Here is a 26,778-nt window from a genome sequence, read left to right as displayed (position 1 = left end):
GTGGTACTTTCTCACAGCAGTCCTAGCAAATTAATAAACCATCTATAAGATAGGGAAAATTTTAATATCATCTTTCATTAGCTCTCAAGGTTGCACTGAATCAAATAGATGTAAATCCCTTTGTAAACTATAAAGCACTACACAAACATGAGTACTTGTTATTCACGTGGTTCCTGAAAAAGCTGGAGGAATGCAGTCATCTTAAGAGGGAGCTTTATAACCCTTTAGTAAGGCACAGGCTCAGTTCCCATACATGGGATGGGGAGAAGCAGGAGGTTTCAGTAGGACTGTGGAAAGAACACGAAGAACCTGCCAGTGAAAGGAAAGAGGCACAATATAGAGAATGGTTTCTTATACCACGCTGCAAGTTGTTTAAAAAAAATACCTAAACTACATACAATAATAATAGCTAATATGTACTGAGCATTTACTAACTTCCAGACTTGATCTCAAGTACTTTTTATGTGTGTTCTCTAATTAAACTTATTAATGCTATGGTAAAAGTACTGCAGCTATATGTGCGTGTGTGTGTGGCGGGGAGTGTATATATATGTTTACTCATATGTGTGTGTTATCTATTTTGGTCTCTTCCGTTACAACACATATCTTCAACATGAAAATTTGTTCATACGTAGTAGATAAAAAGTAATAAAATTGCCAAAATGAGAAGTCACGGTTTTTCAAGAGATGACTATGCTTTGCACTACTGCAGAACATGAAAAACACTACTTGACTGAACGAAGTGACCTATGGTAAAATGCACAACACACATCCACCTCCTCTTCTTACTCTTACTCCAGTGCGCCCCATGCATTGCCCTAAGAGCATGTGCACCGTTCTTTTGAGTTTGTGTTTATTTCATGATAAGAATATTAACCTGTATAAGCATCCTGGTTAAAGAATCTCAAGTAGTGAGTAAAAAGAAAAGCCTTAAGTTTTGAGGAGAAAATTGAAATAATAAATTGTTTTGCAATAAATGAGAGAATTTGCAGGCCCGAGGGAATCCACATTGCCCACATTCAGGAACAATGCTGAGAAAATAAACGAAAGGAGAGCTTGTGCATCCCAGTTATCACCTGCTTCGAGTGGAATTGGAAAGCACCTGGAAGAGACTGAAGTTAAAGACTCTACTGCCAAATAATGCCCAGTGCACTGGGATAGTACTTTGTGGCCTCCAGGCTCATTAGAAACCCTACAAGCAATTTCTTATTTTTTTTTAAACATTTTTTTTAAATTTATTTTTCCCCCAAAGCCCCAGTAGATAGTTGTATGTCATAGTTGTACATCCTTCTAGCTGCTGTATGCAGGACATGGCCTCAGCATGGCCTGAGAAGTGGTGCATTGGTGGGCGCCTGGGATCCGAACCGGGGATCCGAACCCCGGCCGCCAGCATCAGAGTGCACGCACTCAACCGCCAAGCCACGGGGCCGGCCCTAAAGATTTATTTATTTATTTTTTTTTTTCCCCCAAAGCCCAGTAGATAGTTGTATGTCACAGTTGCACATCCTTCTAGTTGCTGTATGTGGGATGTGGCCTCAGCATGGCCTGAGAAGCGGTGCGTCGGTGCGCGCCCGGGATCCTAACCCGGGCTGCCAGCAGCGGAGCGTGAGCACCCAACCGCCAAGCCACGGGGCCAGCCCCTAGCAATTTCTTTATGAAAGGAGGAAACTGGCAGAACAAAGGTGGGACTTCTATTTTCAGCTGGTTTAGAAGACAGAAAAGCAGAACAATAAACCACAGTAATCCACCTCTGGTGTCACAAAATTTTAGCCTAAGAATGATGTTCTTCTTTGCTTTTACCCCTTTGCTTTTTACCCCTTTTAATGGAAAAACCACACCACTTTACCACACCCATTTCTAGCAAGTGGTGTTTGGAGCATGGCTATCCACTAAGAAAAATAATTAACTTGTTACCTCCCATTTCAACTCTACATGGAAAATATAAAATTTCTATACAGCAAGACACAATGAACTAAATTAAAAGACAAACGACAAACATGTCATTGCAACATGTGACAGAGTTAAAATTCTTATAATAATGTATAAAAAGTTCTTACAAATTAATAAGAAAAAAAGAACATTCTAATAAGAAATAGTCAAAGGATACGAAAAGATAACACAGGAAGAAACACAAAGGCTAATCAATGAAACAATGCTCAATTTCAAATTTAAGAATGCAAATTAAAATTATGTATCTTTTTTAACCTAGTAGATTGGCAAAGATATTTTTCAAAAAGATTTTAAAAAATAGGTTCACTACTTTTCCCTTTGGGAATTTATTCATAGGAAATAATGAGGCTAGGGTTCAAAAATGTATGTGCAAGTATGTTCATTACAGAATTGTTTACGAGTTTAAAAAATTGAAGTAATTTAATTTAGCAATTGAGGATTGGTCAAATAAATCAAAGTATATATATTCTTTCACGTAGCAATTCTGCTAGAATCTACTCCCTGGAATAGTCCATAAAACCAACAGTTCTTAGAGGCACAAAGATGTTTATTTCAGCAGTTTGTAGAAGGGAAAAAATGGCATGGCACACCCACACGATGAAGGGAGCAAAAAAACCCTGCATACTAATGATCACATTTATGCATCCAAGTAAGATATTGTGTGTACATACACAGACGAAATAAAAATAACAAAATGGTAGTTTATAGAATATTGTGCAGCTGTAAAGGATAGTTTTATATTTTCATAGGAAAAGACCATATATGAAGAGAAAAAAGTTTCATAACTGTACATATAATATGACCCCATTTATGTAAATATATATAAAGCTGTTTGAAGATATTTTGGGACGCCAAGTACCTTGACGATGACCTTTGAAGACCCACTCCACAATGGACCCCCATCTAAAACTTGAGTTGGTGTTATTAGACATAAGATTTGGTTACACAGACATTTACTTAAAGAAATATTAATTTTGATATCGCCCTTGAAAAGCTCCCAATTCTAGTTTTTCTAACTACGCATGAAAGGTTCAAGACCTGCCTGGAGCTGCCCAAGGCAAACTTCAGAGCCAATCAGCAAGTCTTACAGAGCTACTTTGCTCGGCTTTGTATTTTCAAACAACCCTTTAAGTACAAACATTTCTGGGCCAGCGCTTCTGAAAACGTGGGGACTGACGGTCTGCGGAACTGAAGCCCCTTCAGTCAGAGGCCAGGTAACTGTAGGCCCTCACTGCGACGTTTCTAAACCTTCGCTCCCACACACTTCTCAGAAAAGGGTACAAGAACATTCCTTCTAGGACCTCCAGCCAATGGTGACACTTCTGCTCTCAGCCCTAGCAACTCCGGGCCAATGGGCGGAAGGCTATCTTTCGAGCCGCTACTGTTCTTTTCCAGCCAATCGTAAACGTTCTTCAAATGCCCTTCTCCGAGATGCGCAGGCTCCTGGGAAGATGGCTTCACTTCCGGGCGGCAGCGAGGGGCGGCTACGCGTGTTGCCATAGCGACCATTTTACGTTAACTGGTTTGTAGCTTCCTTCCAGGCGGCAGGGCGACCGCGGGGGAACTCTTTCTTCTCCCATTCCCCCTGGGCCCCCTGCGGCCGGAAGGCCTTCGTAGGCTCCGGGGCTCTGGCCTAGGGTTCCGCGGCGCCCCGCGTGGGGGCGGAGGGATGGCTGCGGAAGAAGAGGACGAGGTGGAATGGGTGGTGGAGAGCATCGCCGGGTTCCTGCGAGGCCCGGACTGGTCCATCCCCATCTGGGACTTCGTGGAGCAGAAATGTGAAGGTAACAACCAGAGCCCGAACCAACAGTCCTTTCCCTCCTCTCTCACACCAGCAGTCGGCAGGGAGGTGGTCACCACAAACCTTGTCTCATCCGCCGGCTCTCCACCCCTGTCCGCCAGGTGTAGAGCTGGATTGTGGGAGATATTGCTGTTACTGCGCCAGTGTTTTCCTTCACGGAACTGAAAACGCAGACCGAGACTTCCCTCCCCGGGGGCCCAAGCACACGTCCGAAAAACATGAGACTTCAATTCTCTGTTGGGTCTCTGACCCCGTCCTGCACGTTTCTGGCCTGGCAGGTGCACTGTTTGGGTGGGCTTCAACAGCTTTCCCAAGGACTTGGAAGGAGAGGCGTCAGTTTGCCTCTGAGTTCCTTCTGATCCCAACAGTTGACCGCAAAGGGGGGCATGTGATTACTCCTGCAGGCCCAGAGCCGGTGATCCGGGGGGCCTGTATGTATTCCCTTTATGGAGCTCTGTGACTCTCGGCTATACCAAAAATGGGGGTATCTTCTAACAAATGAGGTATATAAACGTGACATAATATTCCCTGTGGGGGAAGGGCACCTCCAGGTTCTGAGGAGCTCTGCATTCACTTCTTGGGGACAGACCGGAGCCCATGCACGCAAAAGGAACGAGAAACCACGTCCTACGAATGAATTCCAACTGTTACCGTGGTTGTTTAGCTGGGCAAGACTTTGAGGGTAGTAATATCCATCAATCATTTGAATGTCTGTCCCACGTTGGAGGGATTAGACTTGTTTTGTAGGGTTCATTGGGTTAGAGCTAGGGTCAGTGGGTACAAACTACAGGGAAACAAATTTCTATGAAGGAAGTGCTTCATAACAGACTGTATCCCAGATGAGTTAGCCTCAGAAGATAATGAGTTCCCCAGGCACTAGCGGTGTTGGAATGGACATGACAGCAACTTAGTGGAGATGTTATAGATGGGGATTCGATTATCAAATGGTTGGTTGTCCTGGAGGACCTTTTAAGAGTCCTTTCAACTCTAAGATTCCATGAATCTGGTAAAGATAAAAGTTAGTTTGACCACGGAATCTTTTCATTACATTCTCATTGCCATAATCCAAATTCAAATAGTTTTTATTAAGTATTGTTTTTACAGGTAACTTTTTAAGAAGTTCAAAATAATTTTTATTTGTGCTTTTTTTAAGAATTTAAAATACTGTTATGAGACTGATGAAGCATGTGGAATTCTGACATCGTTTAGGAGAAAAAAATATGTCACCTTTTGATTCCATTTACCTCACTGAGACTAAATGCTGAAATGGAAAAACGTTAAAGCATTGTTCTTCCTTTTATCCCCAGACATCAAAAGTGGCTGGATGTTGGTAATAACACACCTGATTGTGTAATTTTACAGGGAAGCAATAATCCTCAGACTTTTGAACGTGTAATGTAGTAATTTGGATCCAGAATTAACTGAAAACAGCTTGAGTAGCTGCTCTATTGCGCATATGCCTGGTGTTATTTAGAGCAGATGCCAGGAGAAATGAAAGTAACATCCCAAGCAAACTTAAAATAACAGTGTTTGTACTTCACTGACCTTGGGTTGTGAGTGTGTTGTTTTCCACCTCAGATAATTTAAAGATTAGTTTTGTACAACTCTGTGATATCAGCATTTTTTTCAACATTTACTGAGTGTCTTTGGGCTGTAAGCTGGGGATAGAAAGATGAATAAAACAAAATCTTTGTGCGTGAGAAGTTTATAATTTAGTAGGAAAGACAGGCAAGTAAATATAATTTAAATATAAAGTGGCAGATGTTATAATAAAGGTAGGCACATGGTGTTGTGTGTTATAAGAGTTCAGAGGATCTAACCAGAGGAAGGGATCTAACCAGCCTAGGAGTTGGGAGTGGGGGCCAGATCATGGAGAATGTGCCACTTGCCATGTCTGGAAGAATGGTTGGGAGAAGGGGATTGGGATAAAGGCAAAAAGATCTAGGGACAGACGGCTTGAGCGAAGGCTTGGGGGTTTGAAGCACTGTGTGTGTTATGTTTGGCGGTATTCCAAGTAATTATGTATTGTTAAGAGTGCGAAGTTTGGGTTTTGGAGTGGTGGAACATGGGATCCAATCTTGGAGGGTTTTGTCTGGCCTTCTAAGGACTTTGCGCTTATTCTCTAGGCAAAGAGCAGTCAGTGAAGAGTTTTAAATAGAAAATTTAGGGGCCTGCCTGGTGGTGTAGGGTTAAGTTCGTGTGCTCCTCTCTGGCGGCCTGGGGTTCCCTGGTTCGGATCCTGGGTGCAGAACTATGCACCACTCATCAAGCCATGCTGAGGCGGTGTCCCACATAGGAGAACTAGAAGGACCTACAGCTGTGTACTGGGGCTTTGGGGAGAAAAAATGAAAAAAGGAGGAAGATTGGCAACAGATGTTGGCTCAGGGCCAATCTTCCTCAAAAAGAAAAAATTTACATAAGTTAGTTTTGCATTTTAGAAAGCTCATTCAGGGGGAATTAAAAAAAAAAGTTTTTTGTTTACAATTCATGAATTTGTCCTGTTTCCCTAATTAGGTTGTAGCTGCTTGAGGGAATATACATCTTTCTAATCTACATTGTGTCACATGTATGATCATTCAGTAAACATTTGTTTTGGTTTTATTTATTTTAACTTCATTATTGATTTATACGTAACAAAAATAGCCTAGTCACTTCAAGTAAAATTCTTGTCAACAAAGTCTCAGTATGATAAAATAATCGGGAGCCTGTTGTAAAAAGAATGTTTAAAAACTATTAACAGGGCCGGCCCCGTGGCTTAGCGGTTAAGTGCGCACGCTCCGCTGCTGGCGGCCTGGGTTCGGATCCTGGGCGTGCACTGACACACCGCTTCTCCGGCCATGCTGAGGCCGCGTCCCACATACAGCAACTAGAAGGATGTGCATCTATGACATACAACTATCTACTGGGGCTTTGGGGGGAAAAAAAATAAATAAAAAAAATTATAAAAACTATTAACAATAATATTCCATTAAAAGTTTATAAAGAAATTGTCTTATTGATTGAAAAGTAGCAAATTAGTGTTTGTATTACATATGAAGTAGATCTTAGGTAGGAAAAAAACTTGTTTACAATGAACACAATATATATATCTATAATTTTTATACTTTATATGTGTATACATACTTTTTATACTTTATATGTATAAAAAAAGTATATACATATATATATACACAAACATATATGTATATACTTTTTTTCTTTTTAAACCCAAGAATTCAAAGTTAAAGAGCTAGGTTATAAAAACAATAGTCCTATTTGTAAGATGACATATTTGCATTAAGGAAATGATTTGTTTTCTTATACTATGCAATATTTTTCTTTTAAATTTAGTTTTTGATGATGAAGAAGAAAGCAAATTGACCTATACAGAGATTCATCAGGAATACAAAGAACTGGTGAGTATTTTTTTTCCCTGATTTTTAAAGGTAATTAAAATAATAATTTTAGTTCTTCTAAATTAAAAAAGTGGATTTTCCATTAAAATTCTTTACTTAAAAAAAAATCCAATCTACCCTAATAACTACCAGTTGCGTCAGGCTCCAACAGTTCTCTGAGCATCTCATCCTTATGACTTCTTACCTATTCTACTCTAGAATCTAAGGAATGGATTTAGGACAACTAATTTACCCTTAAAATGCATCTAGTCTTGCATCTTATCTTTAAATTTTATTCTTATTCTTCTGCTAATGCATCCAGGGAAGTGTTAATTATTAATTTAGCCATGGTTGTCTTGTGATTTTTAAAAATGCCTCTGGGTAGCAGAAGAGTTGTACCATATTGAACGTCATAATCCTGACTTCACTTATTTATAGTAGAGGAAATAAAATTTCATTTAATTCTATGCAGAAATTTTAACTTTCTGTTGTTTGTTTTTTCAGTGAAAGACATTGTCACTGTCATGTAATATAATTTTATGTAGATTAATAATTGCAAACAAGCATTTGATTATACTTCTAAATTCAGTATTTAACATGAAAACTATCATTTGGAATTTTTCTATGTACATTATAAAAGTTAAGCTTTCTCTTCTTAGGTTGAAAAGCTGTTAGAAAGTTACCTCAAAGAAATTGGAATTAATGAAGATCAATTTCAAGAAGCATGCACTTCTCCTCTTGCAAAGACCCATACATCACAGGTTTTTGCTTTTCTATTATTCTGCTAACATAGTTTTAACACATAAAATGCCCAGGGTTTCACTTAAATTTGCTATGTTTGATTATCAAAGTATAATATTCTAGACATTGTGAGAGTGAAAAGCTAATTTATCACATTTGGGTTCTTTTTTGTTTTTTTTTTTAAGGAAGATTGGCCCTGAGCTAACATCTGTTGCCAATCTTCTTCTTTTTTTCCCCTTTTTCTCCCCAAAGCCCCCAGTACATAGTTGTATATCCCAGTTGTAGGTCCTTCTAGTTCTTTTATGTGGGATGCCGCCTCAGCATGGCTTGATGAGCAGTGAGTAGGTCTGAGCCCAGGATTGAACCGGCAAACCCTGGGGCCGCCGAAGTGGAATGTGTGAACTTAACTGCTGCGCTGCTGGGCCAGCCCCCACTTATGGGTTCTTTTTTATAATTACCTTGAGAAATGATAATTTGAGGCATTAATGAACTGATGCAATTAAAAAGGAACCTTCTGAACTCAGAACTATAGTAGATCACAGAGTTTATTCAGACTACTGTTTTATTTATATAGATCTCTAACAATTTTCCACCTCCCCCTTATTTTAATGTTAGCAGATCCACAATATGCAGTTCCTGGGGCTTCCTTCTCTTGGAACTATTTTTATTGTCTCATTTGTGCAGTGCTTGGCTGAAGTTGGTATTATGTGTTTTTATAGCTAATATTTACTGAGGGCTCATGCTAGCTGCTGTTTTAGACACTTGACATGTATTATCTCATTTAATCTTCCTGACACCCTTTAAGAAATTGGTATTATTTTACTTCCATTTATAAATGAGAAAACTGATGCACAGATATATTAAGCAACTAGTGCAAAGTCCACAGCTAAGTGAGTAGTAGAGCCAAGATACCAGGCCAGGCACTCCAGCTAAGAGCCGTTACTTAGAGGCTGAGGACAGGGCTATGTTACTACCACCCAATTAGCCTTCTTCTCCAAAATTGCTTTAGCTTTCCATCTTCTGCCAAGTAAACTATAATTCCTTAGTGAGATGATAGTGAGGATTGTCTATGACGTGACCCCTAATTATATTTAGCCTTTTTCTCTGGCTATAGTTCTCCAATACATTATGTAGTACACTCTTCCAGGCCACTTGCTCTTGTAAGCATCCACGCACCTGGCTTTGCTCATGTTATGCCCTTAACCTGGAACATTTGGCCCCCACCTCCCCACCCACCATCCTTTCCTTACCCAGAGAAATCCTTCTCATCATCAGGGCCTGGCTGGTATGTTACTTCTTACGGCAGCTTTCCTGATGCCTCTAGTCAGACTAGCACTCATTCTGCCTCACTTGGCACTTTTACATTTTTGGTACTCTGCCTTGAATTAGAGTTTCTTACAATTCTGTTTGCCTTACTAGACTATAAGTCCTTTGAGCTGTTTTTAGTATCTTTGCATTCCCAGCATCTAGCACAGAGAGGAGAACTTTATCCCTAGTAGTAGTTCTCAATAAATATTTATTGTTTTCTTATTGTGGCCTAGAAGAGATTGCTTTCACTACGGTTTAATCCAGCACTTGCTGCTACAGTTCTTTTTTGCACAACTTCTGCTCGCTTAAGGATCACCTTTAATTCTAGAGATAGAAAATCTTTAATATAACATGACATTTAAAAAAATATTTAAATGTTATCAGTATGCCCACACAAATGTAAACAAACATCTGATGTTATTAGCTAATAATTCTATAAAGCAAAATTTGCTTTATAGTTCACTAATAGCTTTTATTCTGTAGGTACTATAGTTTTAGTGTAAGGAATAATTATAGGCATTATTTTCTTCGCCTTTTTAGTTGAATAGGAAGAATTTGAAAATTATTAACTAGTGTTTAAATTTCTTTTAACACATTGGTATTTGTTTTTGTTTTCCTTGTCTTTCAGGAATATTTTCTGCTTAATATTTGTCAACCATTAATTAAGCCATTGTGAATGAGTCTGAATTACTTTGTGAATAAAGATTTTCACAGTAATAGTAGACACATCCCTCTTTTGTTTTTGTTATCAGGATAACTTTAAATTATTTGTGAATGAAGATGTTCAGATTTTTTTTTTTTGTGTGAGGAAGATCAGCCCTGAGCTAACATCCATGCTAATCCTCCTCTTTTTGCTGAGGAAGACTGGCTCTGAGCTAACATCTATTGCCAATCCTCCTCCTTTTTTTTTTTTCCCCAAAGCCCCAGTAGATAGTTGTATGTCATAGTTGCACATCCTTCTAGTTGCTGTATGTGGGACGTGGCCTCAGCGTGGCCGGAGAAGCGGTGCGTCGGTGCGCGCCTGGGATCCGAACCCGGGCTGCCGGTAGCGGAGTGCGCGCACTTAACCACTAAGCCATGGGGCCGGCCCTGTTCAGAATTTTAAAATGTTTTCCAACACTAAGCCACGGGGCCGGCCCTGTTCAGAATTTTAAAATGTTTTCCAATCAAGAGTGACGCATCTTTCTCTTTTGTTGTATCATACAACACCTTTTGATTTATTTGGAGTTGATTGGTAGTACAGCCTTGTTATGTACAAGGAGGCAAGCCTTTTGACACAGACAGACCTGGATTTGAGGCTTAGATCTTTCATTTACAGCTGTAAGACCTTGGACAAAAGTTGTTTTACAGTTTTCCTTTCTTATCCATTCTTGTTTTCAGTTTCCACATCTGTAAAATAGGGGTAATATTTACAGGCATACCTCATTTTATTGTGCTTTGCTTTATTGTGCTTTGCAGATATTTCGTTTATTACAAGACCCCTTCACCAGCAAAAGGGTTATGACTCACTGAAGGCTCGGGTGATGGTTAGCATTTTTTAGCAATAAGGTATTTTTTAATTAGCTATGTACATTGTTTTTTGCGGCATAATGCTATTGCACACTTAATAGACTACAATATAGTGTAAACAATTTTTGTGTGCACTGGGAAACCAAAAAATGCGTGTGACTTGCTTTATCGTGATATTCGCTTTATTGTGGTGGTCTGGAACCAAACCTGCAATATCTCTGAGGTATGCTTGCACTTTGAAAAGTTTTTGTGAAATTTAAGAAATAAGTTTTGTAAAACATTTAGCGCAATGCCTGACATATATAAGGTGGTCTATAAATGGAAACACTTTCTTAATTAATGGTAGCTATTTTGGTGGTTGATTAGCAGTGTGCTAATTAGGCCAGGGTCATGGATTCAATCCCCATGTGGACTAGTTAGCTTTATTTTCTTCTGGAGCAAGCTCAGCACCAGACACTGAATAGCAACATGATTGAATCAGCACCAGGCCGTCACCATTACCAGAAAAACAACTCAAAACACATTATGTACTACTTTGCAGCAGTAATCTAATCTTTGTACATAAAGATCAGAATGCTAATTCCGTTATGCCAATATGGGGTGCCTAAAAATGAACTCAAGAAACCAGTTGCTTGCCCTGGGTAATTTAGGAGGTAATTTTTATTTTGTTTGGTTTGCTTTTGATTTTTTAAACCAGCTGCTACTCCCATTGAATTGTACTGCTAAAGCCTGCTTGCAAAATTCTTTTCACCTGGTTTGGTCATCATTAGACCTAGACCGCTGTCCTGGCATGTTGTGGTGTATTCAAGTCAGCAGGAGTAGCGAGTGCATCAGGTGAAGAACTGTAGTTTAAAAAAACAACAACAACAAAATCTTTTTCAGAGCATGTTTTCCTGTTACATGTGTGTGGTTTCTTAAAAAAAATGCTCATGAATTAGGATATCCTTCTAAACAGTTCAGGAAAAAATGATAATATAATAAATATTGAGATATTTATTAATGCAGTTGTCTTCGGTTAAAATTTGTAATTCTGTAGTGTTTTCCAATTGATATAGGCAAAACTGACTTCCTTCCTTGCTTGTGATTTTTTGGTGAGGCTAGAGCTCATCACTGATTTCTATGTATTGCAAAAGTTGGGGACTTTTATATGGCAAGAGACAAACAGTACTTTTTGCTTTTCATTTCGATTTTTACTTGATCTGCTTTAACTTTTATAAGATAGGCGTTAACACTTTCAGAAACATTTGTATTATAGTAATGGTAATTTGGGAAAATTACACTTTTTTCCAATAACTTGTATTGTTCAAAAGATTACATATGTGGTGTAACTTTCATTTTGTATGAATGCTAGTAAGATTTTAAAAAATTAATAGGCTTTATTTTATAGAGAAGTTTTAGGCTTACAGAAAATTGAGCAGATAGTACATCTTATTATTAACATCTTTCATTAATGTGGTATATTTGTTACAATTGATGAGCCATTGTTATTAAGTAAAGTTCATAGTTTCCATTAGGGTTCACTCTTTGTGTTGTATGCTTCTATGGATTTTGCCAAACACATAATGTCATATATCCATCATTACAATATCATACAAAATAGTTTTATTGCCTTAAAAATCCTCTGTGCTCCTCATATTCATCCTTTCCGTCTTTGCCTCAAACCCCTGGCAACCACTGATTATTTTACTGTCTCTCCATTTTTACTTTTTCCAGAATGTCATATAATTGGGATCATACAGTATATAGCCTTTTCAGACTGGCTTCTTTCACTAAGCAATATGAATTTAAGGTTCCTCTATGTTTTGTGTTTTTTGATAATTCATTTCTTTTTATTGCTGAGTAATATTCCATTATATGGATATACCACAGTTTGTTTATCCATTTACGTTTTGAAAGACATTTTGGTGGCTTCCAGTCTTTGGTAATTATGAGTAAACCCACTATAAATATTTGTATTCAGGCCTTTGTGTGGACGTAAAGTTTTCAACTCATTTGGGTAAGTAGGAGTGAGCTTGCTGGATCATATGGTAAGATTAAGTTTAGCTTTGTAAGAAACTGCCAAACTCTCTTCTAAAGTAGCTGTACCATTGTGCATTTTCACAAGCAATGAATGGGAGTTTCTGTTGCACGTCTTCGTCAACATTTGGTATTGTCAGTTTTTTGGATTTTAGGCCTTCTAATAGGTGTGTAGTGGTATCTTATTGTTTTCTTTCACCCATTTTTTAATTGAATTGTTTGTTTTCTAATTGTTGAGTTGTAAGAGTTCTTTGTATATTTTTAAGACAAGTCTCCTTTATCAGATAGGTGTTTTGCAAGTATTTCACAAAATTTTCTTCTGTGGCTTGTCTTTTCATTCTCTTAGTGTCTTTTACAGAGCAGAAGTTTTTAATTTTATTTTAATGAAGTCCTATTTATCAATTTTCTTTCGTGGATTATGCTTTTGGTGTTGTGTCTTAAGAAGTCATTGCCAAACCCAAGGTTATCTGATTTTCTCTGTGCCATCTTCTAGAAGTTTTATGGTTTTGTTTTTTACATGTAAGTCTATGATCCATTTTGAGTTATAGTAGTGCCCCCTTATCTGTGGTTTCGCTTTCTGCGGTTTCAGTTACTCACAGTCAACCATTGTCTGAAAATATAAAATGGAAAATTCCAGAAATAAACAATTCATAAGTTTTTTTTTTTTTTTTTTTTTTGGTGAGGAAGATCAGCCCTGTGCTAACATCTGCCAATCCTCCTCTTTTTTTGCTGAGGAAGACTGGCCCTGGGCTAACGTCCGTGCCCATCTTCCTCCACTTTATATGGGATGCTGCCACAGCATGGCTTACCAAGCAGTGAGTTGGTGCGCGCCCGGGATCCGAACTGGCGAACCCCGGGCTGCTGCAGTGGAGCACGTGCACTTAACCGCTTGCGCCATGGGGCTGGCCCCAACAATTCCTAAGTTTTAAATTGCACGCCTATTCTAAGTAGCATGATGAAATCTTGAGCTGTCCTGCTCCATCCTGCCTCCTGCCTGGGATGTGAATCATCCCCCCTTTTTTTTTTTTTTTGAGGAAGATTGGCCCTGAGCCAACATCTGTTGCCAATCTTCCTACTTTTTTCCGTTTTTCTCCCCAAAGCCCCAGTAGATAGTTGTATGTTGTAGTTGTACATCCTTCTAGTTGCTCTGTGTGGGATGCCACCTCAGCGTGGTTTGATGAGTGGTGCGTATGTCCACGCGCAGGATCTGAACTGTAGAACCTGGGGCAGAGGAAGCAGAGCATGCGAACTTAACCTATGCCACCGGGCCGCCCCCATGAATCGTCCCTTTGTCCAGTGTACCCACTCTGTATATGCTGCACTCCTGTTAGCCCATTAGGAAAAAACATAAGGGGGTCGGCCTGGTGGCTTAGCGGTTAAGTGCGCGCGCTCCGCTGCGGGTTCGGAACCCCGGGCACGCACTGACGCACTGCTTCTCCGGCCATGCTGAGGCCACGTCCCACATAGAGCAACTAGAAGGAAGTGCAGCTATGACATACAACTATCTACTGGGGCTTTTGGGGGGAGAAATAAATAAAAATTGTAAAAAAAAAAAAAAAAAAAGAAAAAACATAGGATTCGGTGCTATGCGAGGTTTCAGGCATCCACTGGGGGTCTTAGAATGTATCCCCCACAGATAAGGGGGAACTACTGTAATTTTTGTGAAAGATGTAAGGTCAGTATTTAGATCCATTTTTTTCACATGTAGATGTTCAGTTGTTCCAGCACCATTTGCTGGAAAGATGATCCTTTCTCTATTAGATTGCCTTTGTTCCTTTGTCAAAGATTAGTTGATTATGTTTGTGTTAGTCTACCCTTGGGTTCTATTCTGTTCCATTCGTCTACTTGTCTCTTCTTTCACCAATACCATACTGTCTTGATTATTGAAGTTTATAGTAAGTCTTGAAGTCAGTTAGTATCAGTCCTCTGACTTTGTTCTTTTTTAGTATTGTGTGGCTGTTCTGGGTCTTTTTCCTTTCCTTGTAAATTTTAAAATCAGTTTATTGATATCCACAAAGAACTTGCTGGGATTCTGATTGGGATTGTGTGAATCTACAGATCAAATTAGGAAGAATTGACATGTTAAAAATGTTGAGTCTTATTAGCTATGAACATGGAATATCCTTCCATTTATTTAGATTATCTTTAATTTCTTTCATCAGAGTTTTTTGGTTTTCCTCATATAGATCTTGTGCATATTTTATTAGATTTATTCCTAAGTACTTCTTTTTTGTGGTGCTAATGTAAATGGTATTGTGTTTTTATTTCAAATTCCAAGTGGTCTTTGCTGGTATATAGGAAAGCAGTTAACTTGTGTATGCTAACCTTGTATCCTGCAACCTTGCTATAATTACTTAATAGTTCCAGGAGGTGTTTTTAAGTTATTCTTTGGGATTTTCTACAGTTTTGTCATCTGAACAAAAACAATTTTATTTCTTCCTTCTCAGTCTTTATACTTTTAATTTTCATTTCTTAATGCATTAGCTAGGACTTCCTGTATAATGTGGAATGGGAATAGTGAGAGAGAACTTGTTCCTGATCTTACTGGGAAAGCATCTAGTTTCTCACCATTAAGTATGATGTTAGCTGTAGGTTTTTTATAAATGTTTTTTTATCAGGTTAAGGAAGTTCCTCTCTATTCCTAGTTTGCTGATAGTTTTTATCCTGAATGGGTGTTGGATTTTGTCAAATGCTTTTTCTGCATCTATTGACATGATCATATGATTTTTCTTCTTTAACCTGTTGATGTGATGGGTTACATTAATTAATTTTTGGATGTTGTATATCTAGAATAAATCCTACTTGGTCATGGTGTCTACTTCTTTTTATACATTGTTGGATTCAATTTGCTAATATTTTGTTGAGGTATCTCTGTTCATGAGAGATATTGGTCTGTAGTTTTCCTTTCCTGTAATGTCTTTGTCTGGTTTTGGTATTAAGGTGATGCTGGCTTCATAAAATGAGTAAGGGATTACTCCCTTTGCTTCTATTTTCTGGAAGAGATTGTAGAAAATTGCTATAATTTCTTCCTTTTTTCCCCCCAAGGATTCTTATCTGAGGGCAATTTTTCACGTGCATGTTCAAATACATGCAGATGCTAATCTGAATCTTGCAGGGCAGGGGGTGGAAAAATAGCATAGAAACTGAGTAATTATATATAGAAGAGATAGTGGACTTCAAAGTCATTCTTTTTTCCCCCTTAATGGTTTGATTCAATAGAAAGGCTTTCACATCAGTTCTATATGCTGTGCTATTCAACCTCTGCAAATAAATATTTAATCATTATTCTTTTGAGAAATAATATGAATCTATAACTTCAAAGTTTTATCTTTTTTTGTAGAGAATTTGTATAATTTCTTTGTTAAATGTTTGGTAGAATTCACCAGTGAACCCTGCTGGGCCTGGTGCTTTGTTTTGGAAGGTTATTTATTGTTGATTCTTTTTCTTTAATAGATAAAGACTTTTCAGATTGTCTATTTCTTCTCGTGTGAGTTTTGACAGATTGAGTTTTTCAAAGAATTGGTCCATTTCATCTGTGATATCAAATTTGTGGACATAGAGTTGTTCCAAATGTGTCTTTATTATCTTTCTAATGTCCGTAAGATGTCTAGTGATGTCCTTGCTCTTTCATTTCTGATATTAGTAATTTATGTCTTCTCTCTTTTTTTGTTAGTTAACTTGGCTAGAAGTTTATCAGTTTTATTGGTCTTTCAAAGAATCAACTTTTAGTTTTGTTGATTTTTGCTTTTCAATTTCACTGATTTCTTCTCTAATTTCTATTTTTTTCCTTATGCTTACTTTGGATTTAATTTGGTCTTCTTTTTGTGGTTCCTAAGGTGGAAGTTTAGATTATTGATATTAGATATTTCTTCTTTTCTAATATATGCATTCAATGCTATAAATATCCCTCAAAGCACTACTTTTGCTGTACCCCACAAATTTTGATAAGTTGTATTTTCATTTTCATTTAGTTAGAAATATTTTTAAAATCTCTCTTAAAACTACTTCTTTGCCCCATGTGTTATTTAGAAGCGTGTTGTTTAATCTCAAAGTATTTTAAGTTTTTCCAGCTGTCGTTTTGTTATTGATTTCTAGTTTAGTTCTGTTGTGGTGAGAGCATACTTTGTATGGTTCCTATTCTTTTAAATTTATTAAGATGTGTTTTATAGCCCAGAATGTTGTCTGTTTTGGTCAATAGTCCATGTGAGCTTGAGAAGAATGTGTTATTTTTCTGTTGTTGGAAAAATGTCAATTTGATCCAGTTAACAGGAGATACTGTTGGATTCAGCTATATCCTCACTGATTTTCTGCCTGCTGGATCTGTCCGTTACTGATAGAGGGTGTTGAAGTCTCCAGCTATAATAGTGAATTCATCTGTTTCTCCTTGCAGTTCTATTAATGGAGCAGCATAAATGCATAATGTCACATGTACCTTTCAAAACTATGGTATGATTAACTCTAAGCAGAGATAATAATAGGGTTACCTTAGGCTAAGTGTGAACATGTTTGAATATCTTTTAAACTCATTTAAGTCAGATTCTTAAAGACTCAATGTTCATTTTTTTTGTTAATGTGCTTTTCTCAAACATAGGTGTCACATTTGCTTTACCTCATAGTTTTTCAAAGTAGTTTGACATTTCAGTTAATTTAAAGGATCCTTAAGGTTGTTGGTTTTTTTTGTGAGCAATATCAGCCCGTGAGCTAACATTCCATGCCAATCCTCCTCTTTTTTTTTTTTTGCTGATGAAGACTGGCCCTGGGCTAACATCTGTGCCCATCTTCCTCCACTTTATATGGGACGCTGCCACAGCATGGCCTGAGAAGCACTGCATTGGTGTGCGCCCGGGATCCGAACCCCGGACCGCCAGCAGCGGAGCGCACACACTTAACCGCTACACCAGGGAGCGGGCCCAAGATTGTTGTTTTTAAACTACTTGCTAGTTTTTTGGAGTAACTCTTGTATTTAGTTCCTTTAACTGCCCTTATTGGAAACTCTTAGGAGAGGGGTGATCTATTTCCTTGGACCAGAAGAGCCCAATTGCTGTAAAGTTGTTAGGTTTAGCACACTATTTTGATATTTAACCAGCCTCAAAAGGGCCATAGCCATTACTTTTATAGGTACTTTACAGTTTAAAAAGTGCTTTCTCATCTTATTTAATTTCAGCACCCAGTCAGAAAGTTATTACTATATTTCCTTCATTGTAAAATGCAAATTTTTCATATCATAATATCTCTGAAATGAGAATGCACTTTATAATTGATGGCATGTTATAATTTAATTGGCAGGGTCTTTTTCTTTTCTTATTGGTCCATGAAATAATGGTTTGTTTTACTAGTCTCTGGAGTCTTAGATTCAACAAAATGCCATATTACTGTTATTATTATACTAATTTGCAGATGAAGAAACTGAGGCTCAGAGGACTAGGTGGTATGTCCAGAGTCACATAGCTGGTGCATGGTTAAGCTGGAAGTAGGCTTTTAATATCAAGGGCTCATTTTCTTCCCCAGTGTTCCAGTGGTTCTCAAATGTTATAAGAGTTATCTGGGGAGATACATGGGCACCCATTCTCCAGAAATTTAGATTCATTATGTCTAGGGCAGGGCTCCGGAATATAGATTTAACAATCCCTCTGTCCTGCATTTCTTAGATGGGTAAAGGAACACACTGAGAAGCCCTATACTGTAATTTCAAGTATCAACTCAAATTCTAACTTGCTGATAGAAGCTCTAGTTAACACATTGTTAATAAGTCCTTCAAGTGGTTGTTAGTGATGAGGATAAAGTATTTCATATTACTAATAAGAAACCTAGGAAGCCCCAGAACAAAGTTATGTGGTGGCATAATCCCATAAAGAGGTCCTGGCAGACATCACTATTCTATCATAGAGGCTGCCCACAATTATTTTTAATACTGAGCTCTGGGCTGAGTCAAAAACCGATAAAGCCCATTTGCCATCCCCTGCCCTGAGCCTTTTGAACAGTGTATGTGAATTTAAGGGAAAAGAAACTTGCCATCTTTTCTTTCTACAATTGACTCCACGTCACAGAGAGCTGTTTTTACACTTTATTTTGTTTTGCTGTACTGCGGTGGTCTAGGATGTGAGCTGGTTGTTGTGGGAAGTGCTTCTTCCTCTTTGCTTAGAGCTCTTCGATGGAGCTTTCATTGAGGTCTCTCTGACGTTATTGCTGCTGCCTACCTTGTAAACAATAGCACACCCGTAGTCGCCTCTGCGTGATTTTGTGTGGTCAGCTTTTCCATTAATATCATGTAAAGCTTGAAATAAGATTTTAGTAAGATGGATAAGATCTTAGTGTTATCTTTTGAGTTTTCACGCATTTCAAATCTTATTCTACTTATTGATCAGCTCTAGAATTGGTTGGCTCTTTGATACAGCAGTAGTTCTCTATAGTTAAGGAAGTGTTAATTTGGGTACTCTAGGGTAGACACCTTTATTTTTTTCTTAATTTATTATTCTTCTGTTTCATCCAGAAAATGATTTTACATCATAATTTTTAATTCTACCTCTTCCATGAAATTTTCTACATAGAGAACAACTACAATTGCATTCTCATGTTACTAATAACTCATTACACTTATTTTCTGACTCCATTTTTTGGTATTTACTTTTATTTAATTTGGTACTTTTATTAATTAAGGGATAATTTTGTAGTTGCTGATTTATTGTTAAACAGTAAATTTCAACAGAATATAAAGCATAGCATTATTTTGGCTGAATAACAAATCGCGATACTGAAGGAGTAACTTTAAAAAAGTAAGCCCGGGGGGCTGGCCCTGTGGCTTAGTGATTAAGTGCGCGCGCTCCGCTACTGGCGGCCCGGGTTCGGGTTCGGATCCGGGCGCGCACCGACTCACCGGTTGTGGGGCCGTGCTGAGGCGGCGTCCCACGTACAGCAACTAGCAGGATGTGCAACTATAACATACAACTATCTACTGGGGCTTTGGAGAGAAAAAGGGAAAAAAAAAGGAGGAAGATTGGCAATAGATGTTAGCTCAGGGCCGGTCTTCCTCAGCAAAAAGAGGAGGATTGGCATGGATGTTAGCTCAGGGCTGATCTTCCTCACAAAAAAAAAAAAAAGAAAAAGAAAAAAAAAATAAGCCCAATTCCTGTGTTGTTTTTCAGAGTTACTCATCACTGGCTTATTTGGAAAATGTATCACTGTCAGCCTTAGCTTCCTGGAGGCCTGTGGGTTGGGAGAGGCAGCCTCTTGAGAACCCTAATTTCAGGACTTTTAGAATAAAATCTTAAAATTGTCCCTTTGAGTCACTTAATTATAAATAATAATGCAGCATTCTTGAATTAATGCACCTTTTACAGTAGAAATGATTTGAGTGTGTGGGAAATAACTTTAAAACTTGAATCTTCATTTAACTTCAGACTTCTTTCCACAGGCCATTTTGCAACCTGTGTTGGCAGCAGAAGATTTTACTATCTTTAAAACAATGATGGTCCAGAAAAACATTGAAATGCAGCTGCAAGCCATTCGAATAATTCAAGAGAGAAATGGTAAAATGTTGAACTTAGAAATCTAAGTGCTAAATGCATTTTTTTTAGCAGTTTTGACTATTCTGATTCTAATATGGACTGAAATGTAGCTGCCTTGTATAAATTTATTTCAGGGTTGAAAGTCTGTGGCTGACTCAGCAGATTCAAGAGTGTAAACTACCTGATTAGGATGTGTTTGAGATCTCAAAGAAAGCAGGCCAGAATTTATTTAATGATGTTTTAGGTTTCAGAGAGCTCAATTTTTTGCCCAGCCAGTGTATTTATGAAATTCAGGATTTTTGAGTGGTCATGTTACAGTTACTGTTAATAGAAGATGACTGCTCTTTTCCTTCTAGCTTATTGTTGTCAGGACCTTTGTAAGAGACGGTGGTTGTCAAGCTTTAGTGAGCATTGGAAGCAGTTGGAGGGCTTGTTGAAACATATGGCTGTCTCCCAGTTTCTGATTCAGTAGGTCCAGGGTGGGGCCGAATACTTTGCATTTTTAATGAGTACCCAGGTGTTGCTAAAGCTGCTGGTCCTGAGACTGCACTGAGGACTGCTCTTCCAGCCAGTGAGGGATATGATTGCACCACCATCGGGTGGAAAAGAAAACAGACCTCAAAGCCCTGGTCACCCTCTTGCACTTTATCTTTCCCCTGCCGCTGCCTAATCTCAGTTTCTGTTAGCTCTTACTGCTTTTGTTCCCTTCTTGTGTACTTGAACTACATTTGACATCTTGACTCAAAACATCTGAGTTTCTTTTTTTTAGTTGAAGTATTATTGACTTACAACATGTTAGTTTCAAGTTTACAACATAGTGATTTGATATTTATAAACATTATGAAATGATCATCATGATAAGTCTAGTTATCATCTGTCCCCCTATAAAGTTGTTACAATATTATTGACTGTATTCCCTATGCTGTATATTATATCCCCATGGCTTATTTTTTTATAACTGGAAGTTTGTGCCTCCTAATCCCCTTCACCTATTTTGCACCCCTGCCCCCACCGTGCTCCCCTCTGGCAACTGCTAGTTTGTTCTCTGTATGTATGAGTCTGTTATTGTTTTGTTTTGTTTGTTCATTTGTTTTATTTTTTAGATTCCACATATAAGTGAAATCATACAGTATTTGTCTTTCTCTGTCTGAATTATTTCACTTAGCGTTATACGCTTTATAGGTCTATTCATGTTGTCACCAATGGCAAGATTTAATTCTTTTTTATGGCTGAATAATATTCCATTGTGTGTATATAGATAGATAGATAGATAGATAGATAGATAGATAGATAGATGGATGGATACCACATCTTCTTTATCCATTCATCTGTCTGTGGACACTTAGGTTGCTTCCATATCTTGGCTGTTGTAAATAATGCTGCAGTGAACATAGGGTGCATATGTCTTTTTGAATTAGTGTTTTTGTTTTCTTCCAATAAATACCCAGAAGTAGAATTACTGGGTTATATGGTAATTATATTTGTAAATTTTGGGGGAACCTTCATACTGTTTTCCATACTGGCTGCACCAGTTTACATTCCCACCAACAGTGCATGAGAGTTCCCTCTTCTCCACATCCTCACCAATAATTGGTATTTTTTGTCTTTTTGATAATAACCATTCTGACAGGCATGAGGTGATATTTCATTGTGGTTTTAATTTGCGTTTTCCTGATGATTAGTGATGTTGAGCATCTTTTCATGTGCCTGTTGACAGTGTGTGTGTCTTCTTTGGAAAAATATCTCTTGAGGTCCTCTGCCCATTTTTTAATTGGATTATTTGTTTTTTTGATATTAAGTTGTATGATCCTTTATATATTTTGGATATTAACTCCTTATCAGATATGTGATTTGCAAATATCTTCTCCCATTCAGTAGGTGGCCTTTTCGTTTTGTTGATGGTTTTCTTTGCTGTGCAAAAGCTTTTTAGTTTGATATAGTCCCATTTACTTATTTTTGCTTTTTTTTGGTCTTGCCTGAGGGGACATACCTGAAAAAATATCACTAAGACTGGTGTCAAAGAGCTGACTACCTATGCTTTCTTCACAAACTTCTAGTAGTTCTATGGTTTCAGATCTTACATTCAAGTCTTTAATCCATTTATTTTTGTATCTGGTGTAAGATAGTGGTCCAATTTCATTCTTTTGCATGTAGCTGTCCAGTTCTCCCAAAACCATTTATTGAAGAGTCTATGTTCTCCCCATTGCATATTCTTGCCTCCTTTGTTGAAGATTAATTGACCATATATACATGGGTTTATTTCTGGGCTCCCTATTCTGTTCCTTTGATCTATGTGTCTGTTTTTTCGCCAGTACTATACTGTTTTGATTACTATAGCTTTGTAGTATAGTTTGAAATCAGGGAGTGTGATACCTCCAGCTTTGTTCTTCTCTCTCAAGATTGCTTTGGCTATTTGGGGTCTCTTGTGGTTCCATATAAATTTTAGGATTATTTCTTCTAGTTCTGTGAAAAATGCCATTGGTATTTTGATAGAGATTACATTGGGTAGTATGGACATGTTAACAATATTACTTCTTTCAGTCCCTGAGCACAGTTTATCTTTCCATTTGTTTGTGTTGTCATTACTTTCTTTCATCAATGTCTTATAGTTTTCAGAGTACAGGTCTTTCACCTCCTTGGTTAAATTTATTCTTAGGTATTTTATTCTTTCTGATGCAATTGTAAATGGGATTATTTTCTTAATTTCTCTTTCTGATCATTTGGTACTAGTGTATAGAAATGCAACAGATTTCTGTATATTAATTTTGTATCCTGCAACTTTACTGAATTCATTTATTGTAATAGTTTTTTGGTGGAGTCTTTAGGGTTTTCTATGTATAGTATCGTGTCATCTGCAAATAATGATAGTTTTACTTCTTCCTTTCCAATTTGGATGCCTTTTATTTCATTTTCTTGCCTAGTTGCTGTGGCTAGGACTTCTAATACTATGTTGAATAAAAGTGGTGAGAGTGGGCATCCTTGTCATGTTCCTGGTCCTAGAGGAAAGGCCTTCAGCTTTTCACCATTGAGTGTGATGTTAGCTATGGGTTTGTCATATATGGCCTTTATTATGTTGAGGTTTGTTCCCTCTATACCCACTTTGTTGAGAGTTTTTATCATAAATTTATGTTGAATTTTATCAAATGCTTTTTCTGCGTCTTTTGAGATGATCATATGATTTTTATCCTTTGTTTTGTTAATGTTGTGTATCATGTTGATTAATTTGTGGATGTTGGACCATCCTTGCATCCCTGGGATAAATCCCTCTTGATTATGGTGGGATCCTTTTAATGTATTGTCAAATTTGGTTTGCTAATATTTTGTTGAAGATTTTTATGTCTATGTTCATCAGGGATACTGGCTGGTAACTTTCTTTTTTTGTAGTGTGTTTGTCTGGCTTCTATTGTTGCAAGGCAAGCATTAGAATGTCGCAGGGGGGCCGACCCCATGGCGTAGCAGTTAAGTGCACGCACTCCGCTGCTGGGGGCCCGGGTTTGGATCCCGGGTGTGCACCAATGCACCACTTATCAGGCCATGCTGTGGCAGTGTGCCACATAAAGTGGAGGAAGATGGGCACAGATATTAGCTCAGGGCCAGTCTTTCTGCGCAAAAAGAGGGGGATTGGCATGGATGTCAGCTAAGGGCTGATCTTCCTCACAAAAAAAAAAGAAAAGAATGTTGCAGGGCCCTTGTTGTGGATTCTTCTCTCATTTGAGTGATGTGAGTGGAGACTCTATCCCTTAGAGCCAGTTACCTCCATAACTATACCCTAAAATCCAAAGATGCTTTTCATAGCAAGTAAGAGAGCTGTTGTCTAGCCTAACCTTGAACGATGCGTGACACTGTGCCCTTGCTTTGGTATACGTAAGTTTGGAAAACCATCTCTTTCTTTTTGTCTTTCTACCATGGTTTGCTTTATAAAATCCTTTTCTCTGAATTTTCCTGAAACTATACTTTATTCTGACCTATGGGCTAGAGAATTTGAATAATTATTTTATGTTAATTAAATAATTTGGGGGGAATTGGTTTTCATAAAAGAAATAGTGAACTTGATATTGGTACTCCGTAGTTTTCAGTGTGGAAATTAACTGGAAACTCATTTAGATTTTAATTAAAGAGGAACAAGTACATATAGCTTGTATCAGCTGGATGCCTCAGGCCGCCATTAGCAGAAAACCTCAGTGAAAATGGCCTAAGTAATAAGCAATTATCATCTCACAGAACAAGAAGTCCAGGGGAAGGTGGGGAAGGAATATAGGTCCGGGGTTGATGAATTTAGTGGCTCAGTGATGTTTTCAAGGATGCTTACACTTTCCATCTTTTTTTTTTTTTTTTTTGGTGAAGAAGATTAGCTCTGACCTAACCTCTGTACCAATCTTCCTCTTTGTATATGGGATGCTGCCACAGCATGGCTTGATGAGTGGTGGGTAGGTCCGCACCTGGGATCTGAACCTGGAACCCCAGGCTGCCAAAGTGGAGTGCATGAACTTAACCAGTATGCCACCAGGCCAGCCCCTGACAATTTCTATCTTTATTCTCTGCCATTTTCAGGATCTTCTCTCATGATTGCGCTCTGGCTGCATCAAATGCAGACTCAACATTGTCTCATGAAGAAAAGGAATGTTTCTTCATGTACATCTCTTTTTGTTAGCAGGACAACACTGTCACAGAAGGGGGGAGTTTTCCTCTCAGGTCCTCTTAGCCAGGATTAGGGTCATATGCCTTTCTTAAACCCTTTGGCAGGGGAATGAGACCATTATGGTTGGCTTAAAACCAGTCATGAGTCACTCTTGTGGGGTCAGGTAGGGCCCTGCCTCTAAGTACTTGGCTGCTTGATAACTGCACAAACCTGTCTTGTATTAGCAAATGAAGACGAGGGGAATGATGTGGAATAATGCTGCTGTCAAACCACAGGGTGGGACAGTTTGCTTACATTTAAACATAAACTTAGTTTCTGCCATGGAATTTTTAATACTTGTGTTTAAGAATATTGCCTAACTTAGAGCCTGGGGTAAGTACCTTAGAGCCATGTTGATTGTACTCAAAAGCACAGACCATTTGAAAATTGTCTTTGTGGTGACAAAAATTCAAAGGCTCTCTGGATTCTTGGTTGTATCTTATCAAATAATTTGGGGTAAATGCAAATCAGCACATTATTTTGATGATTTTGAAGTATTGTATACTGTTGCATTATTCTTTCCTTAGTTCTTTTAATTTTCCTTAGAAAGATTATGAGAATAGTAATTATATATCTTTTGACTGAGCAAAAATGCACTTAAGATTGATGGGTTGTATTAGTTGTCAATTTTCTGGTTGTGATACTGTATTGTAGTTTTGTAAGATGTTACCATTGGGGGAAACTGGGTAAAGGGTGCATAGTATCTCTCTGTATTATTTCTTACAACCGCTTGTGAATCTGCAGTTATCTCAAAATAAAAAGTTTAATTAAAAAAATGCATTTAAACATCAAGGAGATTAGAATAATAAAGCTACTTTAATTTAGAGCAGATCCAAAATTCCATAATCATATGTGGATAAAGAAATTGAAGGTAAAAATTAAGAGACATGCTAATGTCGTAGGAATATAATAATTGTAGAAATGAACAGAACACTTATTACCAGTCTACTTGCTTATTTGGAAGATATGGGTAATAAAGTAAATTAAACCAATACTTAAAATTACCTTCCATGAATTATTATTTGCCTTGGGCCAAAGTTGGTACTGCCCTGGTTTATAGTTATTAGCCCAATATCTGAATAGAAGCTCCAAGGACAGAGAATGTTTTATTCATCTTTATGATCCCCTTAAGTGCTTAGCATCATGCTTTTTTGCATGTAGTAAGCAGGACCGTTTTTAGTAGCATTTGTTGTAGTATGAATGAAGAGTATTAACATGCTGTTTCAATTAACGAAGTATTTTTCATTTTGTTTTGTGAACTCTTTTCCCATTTAAGGGATACTTTTGAGAGCATGGGTTTATTATTAGAAGCTTAATGATTTCAGTGGTATATCCTCAGACAGTATATGATTATGGAAGATAATGGCTTATATTAATTAATTTTTATTGCCATTTATTATTGTTATTTTTAATAGGCAATACAAATAATTACTAAGAGATGTTTCAAGGTAAAATTGTGGGTTTTTTTTTTTTTTTTGGTGGGGCTGATTCCCTAAAACAAGAAAGTATTAAAAAGACCATAGTTAAGAAGATAATAGCTTAGAACATTTTTTAAAGTGATAGATCCTAGTAAACTAATTTGTACTTCTTGATGAACTAGAATAGTGAGAAATAAATGTTTTCAATTGAGTTGTTGTTATTCCATGTGGTCTTTGGTTTTGAACAGGTGTATTACCTGACTGCTTAACGGGTGGTTCTGATGTGGTCAGTGACCTTGAACAGGAAGAGATGAAAATCCTGAGGGAAGTTCTTAGGTATCCTTCTTTAATTATTTTTTGAATGAATCATCAGTAATGTTGTAATATGGTCTGTATACATGCTTTTTACCCAAAATATTATGAACTAGTAAAACATCTAAATTCTCTACTGAAGACCTTGAAAATGGTTTATCATTTT

The 26,778-nt window shown here is 37.7% G+C and overlaps 1 protein-coding gene across 3 annotated transcripts in view; it reads left to right on the top strand.

Annotated features, from left to right (window-relative positions):
* Positions 1-3,481: 3,481 nt before the first annotated feature.
* CFAP36 (cilia and flagella associated protein 36) overlaps positions 3,482-26,778 on the top strand; it is a 31,885-nt gene continuing 8,588 nt past the window's right edge. The window contains exons 1-5 of one of the 3 annotated variants that reach the window (XM_058551207.1): positions 3,482-3,734; positions 7,082-7,146; positions 7,785-7,886; positions 20,111-20,225; positions 26,549-26,636. In XM_058551207.1, the coding sequence (XP_058407190.1) occupies positions 3,620-3,734; positions 7,082-7,146; positions 7,785-7,886; positions 20,111-20,225; positions 26,549-26,636 (485 nt within the window). In that variant the 5' untranslated portion in view covers positions 3,482-3,619. The remainder of the gene's footprint in view (positions 3,735-7,081; positions 7,147-7,784; positions 7,887-20,110; positions 20,226-26,548; positions 26,637-26,778) is intronic. The other 2 variants (XM_058551204.1, XM_058551205.1) reach the window with 2 other exon arrangements.

This window comes from Diceros bicornis, chromosome 12 (genome assembly GCF_020826845.1).
Source record: "Diceros bicornis minor isolate mBicDic1 chromosome 12, mDicBic1.mat.cur, whole genome shotgun sequence".
Taxonomy (NCBI): domain Eukaryota; kingdom Metazoa; phylum Chordata; class Mammalia; order Perissodactyla; family Rhinocerotidae; genus Diceros; species Diceros bicornis.
This window is presented reverse-complemented; position numbering and strand designations above follow the sequence as displayed.